Source organism: Bos taurus, chromosome 2 (genome assembly GCF_002263795.3).
Source record: "Bos taurus isolate L1 Dominette 01449 registration number 42190680 breed Hereford chromosome 2, ARS-UCD2.0, whole genome shotgun sequence".
Taxonomy (NCBI): Eukaryota; Metazoa; Chordata; class Mammalia; order Artiodactyla; family Bovidae; genus Bos; species Bos taurus.
In genome coordinates, this window is record NC_037329.1 from 62,182,516 (window position 1) to 62,204,982 (window position 22,467).

Genomic DNA, 22,467 nt, shown 5'->3' on the forward strand with positions numbered 1-22,467 from the left:
AGACAAGGACCACAGTTTACCCTTGATAGCCCAGTATCTGACTCACAGTAAATGTTTTAGAAGAATGTTTGTTGAATAAAAGAAAACACATAGTTTTAATATGCCTAATTTTTAAATTCTCAAAAGTTTGTTGTTGCCCTTCTAATCTTTAAGAAAAATCAAATGAAAAAATATGGAAGTGATACAGCAAATTGATATGACGTAGGTCCCCTTCCACCCCAAAATACCTGGTAAGATATGATAATGTTTTTGAAATACATAGCTGAACTTCAGATTAAAAAAAAGATTCCTGAGTCACAAAAACAGAGGGAACTTAAAGGCAGAAATAAGCATGTAAAGGTGACTGAAGAAAACCAGGGGATTATCAACTCTGGGTAGACACCACAACAGCTAGTGACTAGGGATCAGGATCTTACAGGATAAACCATTTAGATGCTAAAAGCCTATTAGTATGACTTACAGAGCAAAATGACTATGCTTTGATAGACTACAGAGCCTGAGAATGATAGAAGAAAAGTCTGTTTATGTCTGAAACTACCACATATTTAGCTTAGCAATGACAATGTGAATTATACCACTCTGAGATGATAAGGTATAAACCAGCCCAGCAGAAGTGGTCTTTGGTATGTATACAGGTTAGGCTATGTCCAAGAATGCCCTAGTCTCATAAATATAAGTCTAGGTTTGGAAACTATGCTTCCGCAAGTGTGATGTCATTCAGATATTAGCATCCCCTGCTCATGAGGCACTGAGAATAAAAAGCTACATACTTTTTCTGATGTTGTTACCAATCTCTCTACCAGGTAACCTAGGAACACATCAATTTCCTTCTGTATCCTTTATATTTAATCAAGTATTGTCTGTGTATGGGCTTTCCATCAATCCAAATCAGTACAGAGGTTGTAACATTTTGAATGGCCCCTCAGGGATATGGGTGTACATGAGGCAAGGAAGTGGACGGAAGACTTCTGCTTAAAGACTGGACCATAGAAGGGACTGCCACCTCAGTAAAACTCCTCCAGGGCCAGGTGGTTTCCTGAACAAATTCTACCAAACATTTAAAGAAAGCAACATCAATTTTACACAATCTCTTTCAAAAAACAGAAGAGAACAAAATACTTCCCAACTGATGTTATGAGGCCAGCGTTTGTCTGATATCAAAACCAAAATGTAAGTTTTGTAATGTTAATATTTCTCATTAACACAGACACCAAAATCCTCAACAGGGGCTTACCTGGTGGTTCAGATGGTAAAGAATCTGCCTGCAATACCCAGATTCACTCCCCGGATTGGGGAGATCCTCTGCAGTAAGAAATGGCAACCCACTCCCATATTCTTGCCTGGAGAATTCCATGCACAGAGGAGCCTAGCAGGCTACAGTCCACAGGGGTCGCAAAGAGTTGGACATGACTGAGTTTGGCTACTACTACTACTAAAATCCTTAACAAAATATTAGCATATCATCCAGCTATAGAAGTAAAAATTATGCAAATCAATGCAAGTTAAACCACAAAGAAGAAGTAGAGTTCATCCTGCCGGTGCAAAGCTAATTAGCTATCTAAAGATCAATCCATGTAATCACCATATTAAAAAACAAAAGAAACAAAAGATCATATCAATTTAAGTAGAAAACACATTTCACAAAATTCAACATCCATTCATATAAAAACTCCTAGCAAACTAAGAACAGAACTTTCCCAACCTCGTAAAGCATATCAATGAAGAAACTATACCTGACATCAAATTTCATGGTAAAAGACTAAACAAGATTAGGATCAAGACAAAGCTGTCCACTCTCACCATTCATATTCAGTATTTTACTGGAGCCTTAGCCAGTTTAAAAAGGCGAGGGTAAAAACAGAACCAGATATTGGAAAAGTAGTAAAACTATGCTTATTCATATGACTACAAAGAAAGTTCAAAAGACACCACAAAACTCTTTCTACAGTTAATAACTGAATTTAGTATGGTCACAGGATATGACCTCAAGGCACAAAAATTAGTCACATTCCTATATACCAGGAACAAAGCGCTGGATATGAAAAAAATTTAAACAATACCATTACAATAGCTCATTTAAACAAGCAATAATTAGATATACACCTAATAAAAAATACACAGGATAAGAAAGCCAATGCCAAAGAATGCTCAAACTACCACACAATTGCATCATCTCACATGCTAGTAAAGTAATGCTCAAAATTCTCCAAGCCAGGCTTCAGCAATATGTGAACCATGAACTTCCTGATGTTCAAGCTGGTTTTAGAAAAGGCAGAGGAACCAGAGATCAAATTGCCAACATCCGCTGGATCATCAAAAAAAGCAAGAGAGTTCCAGAAAAACATCTATTTCTGCTTTATTGACTATGCCAAAGCCTTTGATTGTGTGGATCACAATAAACTGTGGAAAATTCTAAAAGAGATGGGAATACCAAACCACCTGATCTGCCTCTTGAGAAATTTGTATGCAGGTCAGGAAGCAACAGTTAGAACTGGACATGGAACAACAGACTGGTTCCAATAGGAAAAGGAGTACGTCAAGGCTGTATACTGTCACTCTGCTTATTTAACTTATATGCAGAGTACATCATGAGAAACGCTGGACTGGAAGAAACACAAACTGGAATCAAGATTGCTGGGAGAAATATCAATAACCTCAGATATGCAGATGACACCACCCTTATGGCAGAAAGTGAAGAGGAACTAAAAAGCCTCTTGATGAAAGTGAAAGTGGAGAGTGAAAAAGTTGGCTTAAAGCTCAACATTCAGAAAACAAAGATCATGGCATCCAGTCCCATCACTTCATGGGAAATAGATGGGAAACACTGGAAACAGTGTCAGACTTTATTTTTCTGGGCTCCAAAATCACTGCAGATGGTGACTGCAGCCATGAAATTAAAAGACTCTTACTCCTTGGAAGGAAAGTTATGACCAACCTAGATAGCATATTCAAAAGCAGAGACATTACTTTGCCAACAAAGGTCCGTCTAGTCAAGGTTTTTCCTGTGGTCATGTATGGATGTGAGAGTTGGACTGTGAAGAAGGCTGAGCGCCGAAGAATTGATGCTTTTGAACTGTGGTGTTGGAGACGACTCTTGAGATTCCCTTGGACTGCAAGGAGATCCAACCAGTCCATTTTGAAGGAGATCAGCCCTGGGATTTCTTTGGAAGGAATGATGCTAAAGCTGAAACTCCAGTACTTTGGCCACCTCATGCGAAGAGTTGACTCATTGGAAAAGACTGATGCTGGGAGGGATTGGGGGCAAGAGGAGAAGGGGATGACAGAGGATGAGATGGCTGGATGGCATCACTGACTTGATGGACGTGAGTCTGAGTGAACTCCGGGAGTTGGTGACAGACAGGGAGGCCTGGCGTGCTGCAATTCATGGGATTGCAAAGAGTCGGACACGACTGAGTGACTGATCTGATCTGATCTGATATGCTGAAATTAAAGAAGACCTAAATAACTGGAGACCAATTGTGACCATAGAGTGGAAGACCCAGCATATAAACATATCAATTCTCCACCAAAATAATCTACAGACTCTAGGCAATTCCAATAAAACTCCCAATGAGACTTCTTGTAGATATATACCAATCCTAAAATGTAAACAGAAAAGCAAAGGAGCTAGAATAGCCAAAACAAATTTGAAAAAGATTTTTAAAAAGGAAAAGGAAAGGGACTATTTAATGTAAACACTTATAAAACCAAGAGCATGCAGAAACAAACCCACACAAACGTGGCCAGTAATCTTTGATAAAGTTGTATAAGTAAGTCTATGAAGAAAGGAAACTCTTCAACAAATGCTGCTGGGACAACTAAACATCCACAAGCAAGAAAAGAATATTATACAAAAATCAACTTGAAATGGATAAAAGCTCTAAATATAAAAGGTAAAACTTTTAGAATAAAACAAATAATTGGCCATGTAATCAAAGTTAAGGTCACTAGTGACTAAATCATGATGATAATATGACCTTCTGATATATAATAAAGAGGTACTTCACCATTATGATCTTCTTTCCAAAGTCATAACCCAAATGTAACCATAAAATTTTTTTTACTTCAAAAAAATATTTTAATGGATACATGTTAAAATTGAGCTCTTTTGTTGCTTTCTTCAAACTACCACAATATTGTTAATTGGCTATACCTCAATATGGAGAAGGCAATGGCACCCCACTCCAGTACTCTTGCCTGGAAAATCCCATGGACGGAGGAGCCTGGTAGGCTGCAATCCATGGGGTCACTAAGAGTCAGACACGACTGAGTGACTTCACTTTCACGTTTCACTTTCATGCACTGAAGAAGGAAATGGTGACCCACTCCAGTGTTCTTGCCTGGAGAATCCCAGGGAAGGCGGAGCCTGGTAGGCTGCCGTCTATGGGGTCACACAGAGTCGAACATGACTGAAGTGACTTAGAAGCAATACAAAATAAAAAGTTTAGAAAAAAAAAATTGTTTTTTAATTTTTAAATCTCTCAAACTGAACGAGATTCTACAAAATTCCTGACTAGTACCCCTCAAAGCTCCAAGTGATCAAAAATGAGGAAAAGACTGAGAAATTTTCACAGGAATGTAGACTGAACAATCTAAGGTGATATGATAACTAAATGCAATGCAGTATCCCAGACTAGATCTTTGAATAGAAAATGGATGTTAGTGGAAAAACTAGTTAAATAAAATTGACTAAGTACCTGGCATGCTGTAGTCCATGGAGTTGCAAAGAGTCAGACATGACTTAAGAGACTGAACAACAACAATGTACTAATGTTTTAACTAATGTACCAATGTTGGCTTTTCAGTTTTGACACACATATATTGATAATATAAACTAACAACAGAGAAAATTGAGAGAAGGATATCTTGGAAGAGTCTGTAACTATCTCTATAACTTTTCTATAAACCTAAAATAAACCACAAATTTTTTAAAGTTTATATACATATATTTTTTAATTAGGAGAAAGCTTTCTGACCTCATGCAAGTGTTCTCAGAAATGGCACCAAAAGCATGATTCATAATGTAAAAAACTGATAAACCAAACTGCATCAAATTTTAAAAACTTTATTCTGGAAAAGACACTAGTAAGAGAATGAAAAGATAAACTACTGTCTAGAGAAAATATTTGTATTTAGAATATATTTAAAAACTCTCAAAACACAACAATAAGAAAACAATTCAATTAAAAAGTGGGCAAAAGACTTGCAGACATTTCACCACAGAGTATATTCATGGCAAAAAACACATGAAAGATATTCGAAATTAAAATTAGGATGAGATATTCTCATTCTAACAACACATCTGTTAGAACAGCTAAAACTAAAAAAACTGACACCAAGTGCTATTGTGGATACAGAGCAACTGAAACTCTCATATGTTGTTAGTGGAAATGCAAAATGGTACATCACTTTGGAAATCAGTTTGGCTGTTTCATATGAAGTTAAATATACACTTAGCATGTGACTGGCTTCCATGTGACTTAATCACACCCTAGGTACTTACCCAAGTAATCTAAAAATATATTTTCATATAAAAGATCTACACAAAAATATTTACAGCAGCTCTACTCATAAATGTCCAATCCAAGAAATAAATCTATTATCCCTCAACAGGGGAATGAGTAAACAAACTATGGTATATCCCTACAGTAGAATACTACTAATAGAAAGGAACAAACCATTGATACAAAATTATTTCAAATGATCTCAAAAGTATTATGCTGAGTGAAAGAAGACAGTCTCATATGGTTACTATTTGATTCCATCTCTATGAAACTCCTGAAAGGTCAAAACTTACAGTGACTAAGAACATGTTCAGTTCAGTTCAGTTCAGTTGCTCAGTCGTGTCTGACTCTTTGCGACCCCATGAATCGCAGCACGCCAGGCCTCCCTGTCCATCACCAATTCCCGGAGTTCACTCAGACTCACGTCCATCGAGTCAGTGATGCCATCCAGCCATCTCATCCTCTGTCGTCCCCTTCTCCTCCTGCCCCCAATCCCTCCCAGCATCAGAGTCTTTTCCAATGAGTCAACTCTTTGCATGAGGTGGCCAAAGTACTGGAGTTTCAGCTTTAGCATCATTCCTTCCAAAGAAATCCCAGGGCTGATCTCCTTCAGAATGGACTGGTTGGATCTCCATGCAGTCCAAGGGGCTCTCAAGAGTCTTCTCCAACACCACAATTCAAAAGCATCAATTCTTCGGCGCTCAGCCTTCTTCGCAGTCCAACTCTCACATCCATACATGACCACAGGAAAAATCATAGCCTTGACTAGACGAACCTTTGTTGGCAAAGTAATGTTTCTGCTTTTGAATATGCTATCTAGGTTGGTCATAACTTTCCTTCCAAGGAGTAAGCGTCTTTTAATTTCATGGCTGCAGTCACCATCTGCAATGATTTTGGAGCCCCCCAAAATAAAGTCTGACACTGTTTCCACTGTTTCCCCATCTATTTCCCATGAAGTGATGGGACCGGATGCCATGATCTTCGTTTTCTGAATGTTGAGCTTTAAGCCAACTTTTTCATTCTCCACTTTCACTTTCATCAAGAGGTTTTTTAGTTCCTCTTCACTTTCTGCCATAAGGTGGTGTCATCTGCATATCTGAGGTTATTGATATTTCTCCCAGCAATCCTGATTCCAGCTTGTGCTTCTTCCAGCCCCAGCGTTTCTCATGATGTACTCTGCATAGAAGTTAAACAAGCAGAGTGACAAAATACAGCCTTGACGTACTCCTTTTCCTATTTGGAACCAGTTTGCTGTTCCATGTTAGTGACTGCCAAATATTAGAATGGAGAAGAGTTTGGGGGAGGTTACACAACTATCCTATACTCTGTGGTACCAGCTTTAAAAACTATAGGGGACTTCCCTGGTGGCCCAGTAACTAAGAATCCACCGTGCAATGCAGGGGACATTGGTTCAATTCCTGATTGGGGAACTAAGATCTCACATGCCCCCAGGCCCACACATTCTAGAGCCTATATACTGTAAAACGCAAAAACGATTCCAAGTACTGCAACTAAGATTCAACACAGCCAAATAAGTAAATATTTTTAAAAACTTGTATACAAATGCACATGAAAAAGAAAAACCTGGAAGTATTAGTCGCTCAGTTATGTCTGACTTTTTGCAACCCTATGTACTGTAGCTCTTTAGGCTCCCCTGTCCATAGGATTTTCCAGGCAAGAATACTGGATTGAGTAGCCATTCCCTTTTCCAGGGGTCTTCCTGAGCCAGGGATTGAACCTGGGTTTCCTGTATTGCAGGCAGATTCTTTACCATCTGAGCCACCAGGGAATGTACATGGTACCATTATTTTCACTCTAATGGCAGAAAGCAAAGAGGAGTTAAGGAGCCTCTTGTTGAGGGTAAAAAAAGGAGAGTGAAAAAGCTACCTTAAAACTCAATATTTAAAAAATGAATATCATGGCGTCTGGTCCCATCACCTCATGGCAAACAGATGGGAAAAAACTGGAAACAGTGACGGATTTTGTTTCCTTGGGCTCCAAAATTACTGCAGAGTGAGTGTAGCCACAAAATTAAAAGATACTTGCTCCTTGGAAGAAAAGCTATGAAAAACCTAGACAATGTATTAAAAAGCAGAGACATCATTTGCCAACAAAGGTCTGTATAGCCAAAGCTATGGTTTTTCCAGTAGTCATATATGCATATGAGAATGGAACCATAAAGAAGGCTGACAGCTGAAGAACTGATGCCTTCAAATTGTGGTGCTGGAGAAGACTCTTAAGAGTCTTTTCGATTGCAATGAGATCAAACCAGTCAATCCTAAAGAAAATCAACCCTAAAGATTCATTGGAGTGACTGATACTGAAGCTGAAGTTCCAATACTTTGGTTACCTGATGCGAAGAGCCTACTCACTAGAAAAGACCCTGATGCTGGGTAAGACTGAGGGCAAGAGAAAGGGGCAGCAGAGGATGAGATGGTTAGATTGCATCACAGACTCAATGGACATAAGCTTGACCAAACTCTGGGAGATAGGGAAGGACAGGGATGTCTGGCGTGCTTTAGTTCGGCAAAGAGCTGGACACAACTTAGCAAATGAACAACATATGTGTTAAAGTTCAGTGAACATCAAAAAAAAGTCCAACTTACTGTATGTTAATTTCTAAAATAAAATTTTATAAAAATGGGAACATTAAAAAACTAACAAGTGATTTTCATTAATATATAAACAAATCACTAACAAGTGATTCATTAACACAAAGAAAGATTTCACAAATTCACTCAATGAATATTTAACCATGGACTATGTGTCAGTACACTTTCTTGAAATATTAAAAAGCTGAACAGAAATTATATAACAGCATTGTAATTTTGATATATATATGTGATATATATAATGTTATTATCTTATTAAATCCTCACAAATACTCTCAACGGTACATATTATTTATTATTTTGACTTCATCAACTTAGAAACCAAATCAGCGAAATTAAGTTTTGCCCAAAGTTTCTGAGGTAATAGGTACCTGAGCTAGAAATTAAATATTAGTTTGTCTAATTCACTGCCTGGCCAAACAGTAGATCAATTAATGCTGAATGAATGAATGTAAATGCAAACTCTATGACACCATGCTGCCTTCTGATATATTTTGTCATATTAAATGTATGTATTTATATTCTAAAAGATAAGAGAATCAGGATGGGGACTTCCCTGGTGGCTCAGTGGTAAAGAATTTGCCTGCCAATGCAGGAGACAGGGGTTCAATCCCTGGTCCAGAAAGAGCCCACATGCCACGGAGCAACTAAGCCCATGTACCACCATTACTGAGACTGTGCTCTAGAGCCAGTTAGCCACAGCTACCGAAGCCCACGTGACCTAGATAGAGTCTGTGCTCCACAATAAGAGAAGCCATGGCAGTAAGAAGTCCACACATTGCAACTACAGAGTAGCTTCTCCTCACAGCAACTAGGGAAATCCTGCACAGCAACAAAGACCTTGCACAGCAAAAATAAATAATAATAATAAATAATGGGACTATTTATGAAACATTATCCAGTTTATTGCATATGCAAATAATTTTATGTGTCACAATGGAATGAAACACAGATTATCATTCTTCCCCTTCCTTAGAAATTCTTTAATTAAAAAAAAAAAAAATCAAAAGACTGACTCAGGCCAATAGAGTAAATTAAAACCAGTATACAAATTTCCTTTAACTAGGTCTTCTTTTTTGACCATATACTTATACTTGGGCCATTTTGGTGAGTGAGTGAATATAGTGTTATGTTTTAACACTAACATCTCCAAAATAAAGAAATGCTGTGAATAAATGAAAAAAATTAAAAGAACTTCAGAGAGATTACAAGACTTTTTAAATGTGATAATCTTAAATTAACATACCACATTTATAACTAAGACACAATTGAGTTTTGATGTTATAACATAACTGAGATCAATATTTTATGTCAATTCAATTTTCAACAATATATATGCAGCTTTCTATATTTAATTGTTCTATGCTAGTCATCAGAATCATAGTTAAGTACAACCTGGACTATGACTACTGTGCAAAAGAGAGTTAACGGCCCTGTGACTGCTACCCTCAGAAAGGCCTACTTGCAAGGCCTGGTTGATATTTGGGTTTGGGTACTTGGATTTGGGGAGGGGTCACATCATTTATCCTAACCAATAAAGTTATTGTGCCTAAATTGTACAAACAACATGGTTTAAACAGCAGGTTTACCTGCTTTCCTTCTAGGAGTCTGAAATTTTCTTATGTCACAGTCAGAAGGTACGTACGTGACATGTCACTAGTTAAAAACCTGAGAGAGCTGAGCTTCTACAAACAAGTTTCTCTGGTAGACAATTATGTATTGTCACAACTTGTTGCTAAGGGAATTCAGTATGCCCTGTGTGACTCCATTAGGAAAGGACTCTTAAACACCTGCACTTCCTCCAAACTTTGCCTCAGGCACTTTTCCTCTTTGCTGATTTTGCTTTGCATTCTGTCACTGTAAGAAATCCTAGCAGTAAGAGCAACTATCAATACATGCTGAGTCCTGTGCGAATTCCCAGCAAATCATCTATCTTGCGGGCAGTCTGGGGGCCTCCCTGACAAACATTCTGAAAGTTATTTGTGTAAAATGTATACTTACCATCTTACCAGGCAATGTGCTCTGGGAGGAAAGTCATTATTCATACACAGCAAATCTTGCATAGGTTGTGGAATAACATCTACAGAAACATTTGACAATGAACAAGTGAGTACATTCATTCTAAGGCAGAATTTCATCATATAATTTAAAGATAGTCTATAACACGTCTTGTTAGTCCATGTAGTTTTGCCATTGCTTAAGGATTTACATCTAGGGCTAAAGATAAACTTTGGAAGGACACGGGTATCTCTCTCTCGCTCTCTCTTTTCTTAAAAAAAAAAAAAAAAAAAAAGCCAGTCTCTAAAAAAAAAAAAAATATATATATATATATCTCTCATTCCCATGTTTATAGTATTTTCCATTTTTCTAAATCATGACTCAAACAATTCTTCATTCCTTACTAGAAAGCCTTGGTTTTTTTTGTTCTTCTTGGCATGCCCTTGGTCTTTACTTTTCTTCAAAATTTATATATAGAGTCTGTCAATTCTATATCACCTCCCATAGCTAGCCTTTGTTCATCTCTGGCCATCTTAAATATTCTTGTAAAACCACTAAGCTTTTTCTCCTTTATAACCCATATATGTGGAAGTACTTGCATTACAATCCGTAATAAGATACTAACATCAATGATTATTATTTATACTTGAAAATACACAATAAGTTCAAAGCATAAAAAATGCTCATAAAAATACTTCCTTTTGCTATACAGCTATACTTGCTTAGCAAATTTATATTTTGTTAATCTGTTAAAAGAATAAATAGGAGAATACTAATAACTTGATGCTCTACTTAACTAAAGCAATAAGCAATTCAATAGTACTCAAATCTTCTGACCTCTGATAATATAGTTTTAAATGTGTATCTCCAAATTAACTGAGCTGATGATTTGCTTCTAACTTCTACCATTAGTTACAGCTTCGATCACAACCAAGTTAAAACTCCCAAATATATACACATATGCAGCAATAATGCCTTAACTATCTTAAATTCATTCATTATCTCTCATCATTCCAGTCTCCTTTGTCTATCTCAGAAACACTGATTCTAAGCCTCCTTATTACAATAGCTTTTCCCTGATGTATGTTTTCTCTACAAATTAACAACACCCAAGATTTCTATACCTTGAACAGTTTCCGTCATTAATCAGCAGAATGCTGGACCCAGAAATCTTTAGGCTATTACTAGGCTTCCACCAGCTATGTGTATTGGCTTCCACCAGCTATGTGTATTTCCCTCTTCCCCTTATTCTTAAAGTATACATACCCATATTCTGGTTTATTTTATTTTGTTGTATAATTGTCTTATCCATGTATGTACATGGTCAAATTATCTATCCTAGTTTATGAATGTAAATGCAGATGCTACCTAATTGTTTTGTGAAAATAATATATACAATAGAAAAGGTAATATAATTTTATTCCTACGTAAGAAAAGGTACATAATATTTCAGGCTTACACTTAGAAATGATAATCTATTTTGACCATCAAAACTTGAACACTCATTGTACATACTTATTTTCTGAGTGAATGAAAAAGAGTATTTGACCAGATTCAAAATTCACACTTTTTAATACCTTGCTCACTCACTATTTTATATTAGCAAATCTCAGAACAAAGATTTTGGATAATGTGACCTATTAACAACTATAAGCACCATCTAACATTGGGCCAGGTACTGAAACAGGTACTTTATTTCAATAGGAAATGCAAAAAAAAATTTTTTTTTTGCAAAATTTAATAAAATTATTAACTCAGAATTAGAAATTATTGTATTTCAACTTAGTAATAAATTATGAGATTATTATATTTTAAAAAGACTATTTTAACACGTATTCTTCTCTTAAAATAACTGGTAATATATGTGTGACAAATTGGGAGGGTATGACTGACAGATATTCACCATCAGGTGTAAAATAGCTAGTGGGAAGCTGCTATATAGCACAGGGAGCTCAGCTCCACGCTGTGACGGTCTAGGGGGTGGGATGGCGGTGGGGAGGAGGTTCAAGAGGGAAGGGATATATGTATACATGTAGCTGATTCACCTTGTTGTACAGCATAAACTAATACAACATTGTAAAGCAATTATACATCAATAAAAATATAAATAAATAAAATGATTGATAATATAAATTAAAATTACCTTTGCAATTTTGTAGGGGGAAGAAATAAAACTCTCAGAATCCTTTATTAAGCGGCAAAGGATGTTTGCTAGCTTGAATACTAATTGCAATGCTTGTACAAGAGGCTGATAACATTAGTAATGGTGAGATACACACTTATGTACAGTATCTTATTAAATCTTCCCACTTACCCTCCAGGTAGGATTACTTCATTTTACAAATGAGATCAGTCAAGCTTAGAAAGGTCAAGTAATCCATAAGGAGAAAAACCAGAATTTTAATCCACTTGATCTGCCTCCAAAGTCTGGGGCATACACAAAGCCAACACTGACTAATCAATAACAACTTTCAAAAATTCTTCAAAGCCCAGCTTAGTTACCTAATTCTCCATAACACCTTCTCTGATCTCTCTGGATTAAAACTGATCTTTTCTCCTCTGAACTCCAGTAAAACTTTGTGCTTTGGGATAGCATTTATCACTTTTTACCTTTTATTATTGTTACTTACTTATAGACTTTAACTCCCCTACTGAAATGTACATTTTCTCAATTGGACTTTGCACAGAACCTAGCACATGTTTGGTTAGTCGTGTCCAACTCTTGTGACCCCAGGGACTACAGCCCGCCAGGTTCCTCTCTGTCCATGGGATTCTCCAGACAAGAATACTGGAGTGGGTCACCATTTCCTTCTCCAGGGGATCTTCCCAACCCAGGAATCAAACTTGGGTCTCCTGCATTGCAGGTAGTTGATTTACCGACTGAGCTATGAGGGAAGCCCTAGCACATGTTAGGCACTCTACAAATAAATGACTTAACTAATTTAAAAATGAATGATGCTGTAATAATTACTCTGCAAAGATCATACTCTATTTCAGGTGTGGTGAAACAACTGTGCATATGTAAAACATCTCCAGAGAATACTATTTAATTAAGTGAACTAAATTCATAATTTAAAGTTAAAATCACTCTTACAAGAGTTTAAAAATATGTAGTGAAAACTTACCTTCTAGTACTTCATCCTTTGCTTCTTTATCAGTGGATTCTTGTACAAGATAATGATGAGTGACTGAGAACTTGAAGTCTGCAAAGGAGATCTCATCTGATTTCTCTTCCCATGTCCCAGAAGTAAATATACCCTGTATTTCACAGAAAAACAAAAAAAGAAAAAACATCCACCATAACATATTCAATAGTTATCATTAGTTTTTTAACCACAAATCTTTTTTCCCTTTTTCTGCCTCTTAATCTAAAAACTTGATCCTATATTTATCCTCCCCAAAAGGGAAAAGGAAAAACATACAAGTGAATAAACCAAGAGGAAATTATTTATAAGTGACTTATCACAGTGGTCCTTTAAAAAGAAAATTTCCCTAGAAAATTAACTATCAAGTGCCTAACAAAATTGTAATTTTCAAATAATCAAGCAATTTTGGTAAGATGAGTCTCTATATAAAATAATGAATATATAGTAAATCCCATGCCTCTTCACATACCAAAAAAAAAAAAACCCAAAACCCAACTCTCTCTACCAACAGCAGAATCTGAGTATCTTTTAACAGAAACTGGTTAAACAAGGGTTTCATAAATTTTAAAAATTAGAAAAAATACATGACAATAAAATATTTATTATAAAAATCTCAAATCTAATAACATCACTATGTAGTACACAGCATTACTGGGAGATCAGAAATTGCTTCAGAAACAAGCATATCTGTAAAATCACTTTAAGTAATATGGTATCTGTAGCATTTATTTGCTTAACAGGTTCTGTGAGTTTCTTTATCCAGCTCTGGCATTCAAATATTTTCACTTAAATATCAATTTGATTGGAAAACATTTTAATTAAAAGTTTCAAATAGCGCCCTTACTTACATAATATAATCATAAAAAAGGATTTTTCTCACAAAGCTTCTAGTCTCCCATTGCTGTTCTTTCCACTGGAGAAGTCTATAGTCATTACAGCATAGCACCACCAAGAGGCAGAAATACCAACTCAGCAACTTCCAAGTACAGAGAGCCCCAAACTAGATAAGAAACTGTGAGGAATGATTCTGTGAGTCACTGAGTTTTTAAAAGTGTTGTTTGTATCCTGCAGATGTATGGCAAAACCAATACAATATTGTAAAGTAAAAAAATGAATACATAAAAATAAAATAAAATAAAAATAGAAGTGTTGTTTGGACTATACCTATCATATAACATCCAGCAGTTTTATGTATTCTTGGAAAGGCATATAAAATTCTGAATCTTTTTGTGACGAGAATAACCACCACGTATCCTACATATCACAGAAAACTAACCAAACTGATCACATGGATCACAGCCTTGTCTAATTTAATGAAACTATGAGCCATGCCATGTAGGGCCACCCAAGACGGATGGGTGATGGTGAAGAGTTCTGACAAAACGTGCTCCACTGGAGAAGGGAATGGCAAACCATTTCAGTATTCTTGCCTTGAGAACCGCATGAACAGTATGGCAGAAAATGAAGAGGAAATAAACAGCCTCTTGATGAAGGTGAGAGAGGAGAGTGAAAAAGTTGGCTTAAAACTCAACGTGCAGAAAACTAAGATCATGGCATCTGGTCCCATCACTTCATGGCAAAGAGATGGGAAAACAATGGAAACAGTGACAGACTTTATTTTCTTGGGCTCCAAAATCACTGCAGATGGTGATTACAGCCATGAAATTAAAAGACGCACGCTCCTTGAAAGAAAGGCTACGACCAACCTAGACAGCATATTAAAAAGCAGAGATATTACTTTGCCAACAGAGGTCCATATAGTCAAAGCTATGGTTTTCCCAGTAGTCACATATGAATGTGAGAGTTGGACTATAAAGAAAGCTGAGCGCCAAAGAATTGATGCTTTTGAACTGTGGTATTGAAGAAGACTCTTGAGAGAGTCCCTGGAACTGCAAGGAGATCAAACTAGTCCATCCTAAAGGAAATCAATCCTGAATATTCATTGGAAGGACTGATGCTGAAGCTGAAACTCCAATACTCTGGCCACCTGATGGGAAGAGCCAACTCATTAGAAAAGATCCCCATGCTGGGAAAGTCTGAAGGCAGGAGAAGGGGATGACCGAGAGTGAGATCACTGGATGGCATGACCGACTCAACGGACATGAGTTTGAGCAAGCTCTAGGAGTTGGTGGAAGACAGGGAAGCCTGATGTGCTGCAGTCCATGGCGTCGCAAAGAATCAGACACAACTGAGTGACTGAACAAATAACATGCTACATATCAAAATCTAGGATTTTTTTTATATGTTAGGTTTCTTAAACTGAGGTTCAGTTCAGTTCAGTTCAGTTCAGTCACTCAATCGTGTCTGACTCTTTGTGACCCCATGAATCACAGCACGCCAGGCCTCCCTGTCCATCACCAACTCCCAGAGTTCACTCAGACTCATATCCATCAAGTCAGTGATGCCACGAAGCCATCTCATCCTCTGTCTTCCCCTTCTCCTCCTGCCCCCAATCCCTCCCAGCATCAGAGTCTTTTCCAATGAGTCAACTCTTCACATGAGGTGGCCAAAGTACTGATGTTAAATTAAGATATCTATTACCTAAACCAAAAGTCTCAAACTGCAATAAGAAATAATGATACACATAAGAACTTGGTTTGCTAGGAAGAAAGCACACTATAAAGCAGTGAATCTAAAACTAAGGTAGGGGGAGAAGTCCAGAAAATGAGAGATAAGTTCCATTTCAAGCTTGCAAAAAAGCTGAAAAAAAATTTTTGAGGTTTTTTTGTTTTAATTGAAATGTACTTGGTTTACAATGTGTCAGCTTCTGATGTATAGCAAAGTGATTCAGTTATATATTCTTTTTCATACTCTATTCCATTATGGTTTATTCCAGGATATTGAATACAGTACCTGTGCTATACAATAAGACCTTGCTCTTTATCCATTCTATATACAATAGTTTGCATCTGCTAGTCCCAAACTCCCAATCCAACCCTCCCCTACCTCCCCTCCCCCTTGGCAACCACAAGTCTGTTTCCTATGCCTTTGAGACTGTTTCTGTTTCATATGTAAGTTCATTTGTGTCATATTTTAGATTCCACATGTAAGTGATATCATACAGTATTTGCCTTTCTCTTTCTGATTTGCTTCACCTAGTATGATAATCTCTAGATCCACCCATGTTGCTACAAATGACATTATGAAATATTATTTTAAAATGAGACTTTAAAAAGTAGACTTGCCTGGTGGTCCAGTGGTTAAGACTTGGCATTTTCCACTGCAGGGGGCATATGTTCAAGCCCCGATCAGGGAACTAAGACCTTGCATGCCTCGTAGCACAGCCAAAACAATTTTTTGTATTAAATAAGTAAAATAAAAAATTTTAAAGAAAATATATTTATTTTAAAAAACCTAAGTTTTTAAAAATGATACAAAGAAACATCATTTGATCCTACTCCTGCATTCTAGATACCATGACTGTCAACCTTACCAAACAGCTATCTCAAGGTGGATTTGGTTGTATTTGACATAAAGGACATCCAGATTCTGTATGCAGAACAAACTTAAGATAATTTACCTTGATTGAAAAATAACACTCCAACCTCCCTCCTTCAATTGCATTATGATACAGTCACTTGTAAAGATTATATTTACTATTAGAACCAGAAAGGTCAACATTTAGTTCAGAATTAATCTAATAATTCAAATATAACTTCTGATGGCCCTACTCAGACAATAAAAAGAAATAAGCACACAGACTGGAAAGAAATAAAACCATCTTCTTTCACCAATGGCCTGATTATGTACATAATATGTCCAAACAAATCTACAAAGTACTAAAACTAATGAATTTATGAAGTTGTGGTATTCAAGGTCAGTATACAAAAATCATCTGCATACACACACACACACACACACACACATACACACACACCCCCCCCCCCAAGCAAACACTTGGGAAATTAGTATTTTTTTTTACATATCACTCTTAAGACATCAAAAAAATCAAGTATCTACGGCAGAGACTCAATGAAAGATGAACAAGAACTCTACCTAAAAATACCTCAAAGTATTGCTAAAAAGATATTAAACACCTAAACAGAGATATCATGTACACAGACTGGAAAACACAATACCATTAAGATGTCAATACTAATCAATCAAATCCTAATCAATATCCCAGCAGCCATTTTGTAAAGACTGACAAGCTCATTCTAAAACTAATATGAAAATCCAAAGAACCAAGAGTAGCTAAAATAATTTGATGAAAAAGTATACTATCTGATTTTAAGATTTACCTTGCTACAGCACTTGAGACAGTATTCAGTTCAGTTCAGTCGCTCAGTCCTGTCCAACTCCTTGCGACCCCATGAATCACAGCACGCCAGGCCTCCCTGTCCATCACCAACTGCCGGAGTTCACTGACTCATGTCCATCAAGTTGGTGATGATATCCAGCCATCTCATCCTCTGTTGTCCCCTTCTCCTCCTGCTCCCCAACCCCTCCAGACCCAGCATCAGGGTCTTTTCCAATGAGTCAACTCTTCACATGAGGTAGCCAAAGTACTGGAGTTTCAGCTTCAGTATCAGTCCTTCCAATGAACCCCCAGCCCTGATCTCCTTTAGGATGGACGGGTTGGACCTCCTTGCAGTCCAAGGGACTCTCAAGAGTCTTCTCCAACACCACAGTTCAAAAGCATCAATTCTTCGGCACTCAGCTTTCTTCAATGTCCAACTCTCACATCCATACATGACTACTGAAAAAACCATTACCTTGACTAGACAGACCTTTGTTGGCAAAGTAGTATCTCTGCTTTTTAATATGCTGTCTAGGTTGATCATAGCTTTCCTTCTAAGGAGTAAGCGTCTTTTAATTTCATGGCTTCAATCACCATCTGCAGTGATTTTGGAGCCCCCCCCAAAAAAAGTCTGACACTGTTTCCACTGTTTCCCCATCTATTTCCCATGAAGTGATGGGACCAGATGCCATGATCTTACTTTTCTAAATGTTGAGCTTTAAGCCAACTTTTTCACTCTCCTCTTTCACCTTCATCAAGAGCCTCTTTAGTTCTTCTTCACTTTCTGCCATAAGGGTGGTGTCATCTGCATATCTGAGGTTATTGATATTTCTCCCGGAAATCCTGATTCGAGCTTGTGCTTCTTCCAGCCCCACGTTTCTCATGATGTACTCTGCATATAAGTTAAATAAGCAGGGTGACAATATACAGCCTTGATGTACTCCTTTCCCTGTTTGGAACCAGTCTGTTGTTCCATGTCCAGTTCTAACTGTTTGTTCCTGACTTGCATACAGATTTCTCAACAGGCAGGTCAGGTGGTCTGGTATTCCCATCTCTTTCAGAATTTTCCACAGTTTATTGTGATCCACACAGTCGAAGGCTTTGGCATAGTCAATAAAGCAGAAGTAGATGTTTTTCTGGAACTCTCTTGCTTTTTTGATGATCCAGAGAATGCTGGCAATTTGATCTCTGGTTCCTCTGCCTTTTCTAAAACCAGCTTGAACATCTGGAAGTTCACAGTTCACGTATTGCCGAAGCCTGGCTTGGAGAATTTTGAGCATTACTTTACTAGTGTGTGAGATGAGTGCAATTGTGCAATAGTCTGAGCACTCTTTGGCATTGTCTTTCTTTGGGATTGGAATGAAAACTGACCTTTTCCAGTCCCATGGCCACTGCTGAGTGTTCCAAATTTGCTGGCATATTGAGTGCAGCACTTTCACAGCATCATCTTTCAGGATTTGAAATAGCTCAACTGGAATTCCATCACCTCCACTAGCTTTGTTTGTAGTGATGCTTTCTAAGGCCTACTTGACTTCACATTCCAGGATGTCTGGCTCTAGGTGAGTGTGAGTGATCACACCACCATGATTATCTGGGTCATGAAGCTCTTTTTTGTACAGTTCTTCTGTGTATTCTTGCCACCTCTTCTTAATATCTTCTGCTTCTGTTAGGTCCATACTATTTCTGTCCTTTATCAAGCCCATCTTTCATGAAATTTTCCCTTGGTATCTCTAATTTTCTTGAAGAGATCTCTAGTCTTTTCCATTCTGTTGTTTTCCTCTATTTCTTTGCATTCATCACTGAGGAAGGCTTTTTATCTCTCCTTGCTATTCTTTGGAACTCTGCATTCAAATGGGTCTATCTTTCCTTTTCTCCTTTGCTTTTCACTTCTCTTCTCTTCACAGCTGTTTGTAAGGCCTCCTTAGGCAGCCATTTTGCTTTTTTGCATTTTTTTTCCATGGGGATGGTCTTGATCCCTGTCTCCTGTACAATGTCATGAACCTCCATCAATAGTTCATCAGGCAATCTGTCTATTAGATCTAGTCCCTTAAATCTATTTCTCACTTCCACTGTATAATCATAAGGGTTTTTATTTAGGTTATACCTGAATGGTCTACTGGTTTTCCCTACTTTCTTCAATTTAAGTCTAAATTTGACAATAAGGAGTTCATGATCTGAGCCACAGTTAGCTCCCCGTCTTGTTTTTGCTGACTGTATAGAGCTTCTCCATATTTGGCTGCAAAGAATACAATCAATCCGATTTCGGTGTTGACCATCTGGTGATGTCCATGTGTAGAGTCATCTCTTGTGTTGTTGGAAGAGGGTGTTTGCTATGGCATGTACTTACACTGGTAGACATACAAAGCCCACACATCTGACCCCACCCTTTTACAGTTTTATCTTCCACAGTTCATTTCCATTTACCTATGTTACAGTGCCTAACAACTTGTATTGCCCCAGAAATATGCTTTATCTTTGATATCTATGCATGATTTATCCTGCTCTTCTCTATTTCTCTTGGCATACCTTTCATATATTCATTTTCCAAAATGCATTCTAAATGTTATTTCCTATAGGAAATCTGCTTTATTGCCACGAAAGGTAAAGATTCTCAGTGTTTTATTTAAATCTATAGAACAGCATCTTATTCAAGTCACTTATATATCTACTTCTCGATTAGACTGTGAAGAACAAACACTACAGCCTATTCTTTGCAGCTCAGAACCTGAAAGTGACTACATGCTTAATAAGTATCTTAGAAATTATCTTTCAATAGTCAGAAAACCATATTTTCCAAATATATTATACATATTTCAGTAACTATACAGAATATATAGACTGAGATCTAGTCTAACTACCTGAAATAGCACACAACCCAATCCTAAAGGTATTCTCTGACTTGAATTGACGTACGTGACAGTCATGTTGAGTTCTTACTGAAATTAATTTCCTCACTGTACAAATTAACACAGATGGGTAAGCCCACTGCCTTCCTGGATTAAGAGATTTTCTGTAACACCTAACATAAGTCATTTTTAAGATTTAGTTTGATTTACCAGAATCAAACGTCATATCATAAACAACCCAACATTAAACATATAATCTTTCATTTTAAAACTAAAATTCTATCTAATTTATTGTTTAACCAATTATTGAAAAATTTTTTCTTTCTACTGATAAAAACAACACATTATTGAAAAGGAGGAAAATATAGTAAAGCATAAAATATAGTGGGTGGTTTTCCATTTCATTTTTTGAGGAGCACAGAGCTATGGTTCTGAACCTAATAGACTTTATAATCACCCACAAGGCTTTTAAAAAGTGTACTAATAACTAGACTCCACAATAGAATAATTAAATCAGAATATCTGAGGTTGTGTCTCTCTGAACACTAAAATTTTTGAAAAACTCCATGTGATTTGAAAGTGCAACCCAAGTAAATAAAATCTCAGTATAGAGCAAAAGTGAATATTTTCTTGCACTGATGGAAGAAATCCTTTTGAATGTTTGCAGTACTGAAATACAAATACTAAAACACCATCTATTTGGGGACAACTGAAGAACCACATACAAAATTTAAAAAAAAAAAAACGAAGGTGGAACCTTTCCTTATGCTAGGCACAAAAATTAATTCAAAATGGATCTTACATGTAAATATAGGAGCAAGAACTACAGATACCATCAAGAAAATAAAGACAACCCATGATACATGCTGCAACATGGATAATGGGAAAAAATGTGTGAATCAGATATCTCGTAACAGACTTAAAGAACACTTACAAATGCATAATAAGAAGAAAATAATTCAATTTAAAAATGGACAAAGAATTGGAATAGATATTTCTCTAAAGAAGATATACAAATGGCCAATAAGAACATGCAAAAATGCTCAGTATGAATGGCCGTTAGGAAAATGCAAATTAAAGTCACAATGAGACATCACTTCATAAACACCAGGATGGTTATAATTTAAAACACAGAAACAAGGGAGGAGATCAACTGGTGGAGTAGAAGGATACTACTGAGCTTATGTCCCCAGAGGAACACAGCAACACGTGGAGCAATTCATACTGTAAATAAATTGAAGAATGACAGAAAGACTCTTCTACAACGACAACTATGAGACAAGATCCACAAGAAGTCAGGTAGAAAGTAAGCAAAAGCTATCAGGACCTGCAGCGTTAGGAAGGGACACAGAAGAGGAGGGGGATATCTCAGGCTCAGATATTGTCTCAGAGAAAGAAGTGGTCCAAGTCACATACATATTGTACAACAACAGGAATCCACCTCCTTCAGTTCAGTTCACTCAGTCGTGTGCGACTCTTTGCGACCCCATGAATCGCAGCACTCCAGGCCTCCCTGTCCATCACCAACTCCCAGAGATCACTCAGACTCGCGTCCATCAAGTCAGTGATGCCATCCAGCCATCTCATCCTCTGTCGTCCCCTTCTCCTCCTGCCCCCAATCCCTCCCAGCATCAGTCTTTTCCAATGAGTCAACTCTTTGCATGAGGTGGCCAAAGTACTGGAGTTTCAGCTTTAGCATCATTCCTTCCAAAGAAATCCCAGGGCTGATCTCCTTCAAAATGGACTGGTTGGATCTCCATGCAGTCCAAGGGACTCTCAAGAGTCTTTGCCAACACCACAGTTCAAAAACATCAATTCTTTGGCGCTCAGCTTTCTTCACAGTCCAACTCTCACATCCATACATGACCACTGGAAAAACCATAGCCTTGACTAGACGGACCTTTGTTGGCACAGTAATGTCTCTGCTTTTCAATATGCTATCTAGGTTGGTCATAACTTTTCTTTCAAGGAGTAAGCGTCTTTTAATTTCATGGCTGCAGTCACCATCTGCAGTGATTTTGGAGCCCAGAAAAATAAAGTCTGACACTGTTTCCACTGTTTCCCCATCTATTTCCCATGAAGTGATGGGACCAGATGCCATGATCTTAGTTTTCTGAATGT

At 37.2% G+C, this 22,467-nt stretch overlaps 1 protein-coding gene across 2 annotated transcripts in view; it reads right to left on the bottom strand.

The window, feature by feature from the left end:
- RAB3GAP1 (RAB3 GTPase activating protein catalytic subunit 1) overlaps positions 1-22,467 on the bottom strand; it is a 112,047-nt gene that overhangs the window by 55,763 nt on the left and 33,817 nt on the right. For both annotated transcript variants that reach the window (XM_059875412.1, NM_001083483.1), the window contains 2 exon segments: positions 13,240-13,372; positions 10,118-10,196 (listed from right to left, as the gene is read on the bottom strand). In XM_059875412.1, the coding sequence (XP_059731395.1) occupies positions 10,118-10,196; positions 13,240-13,372 (212 nt within the window).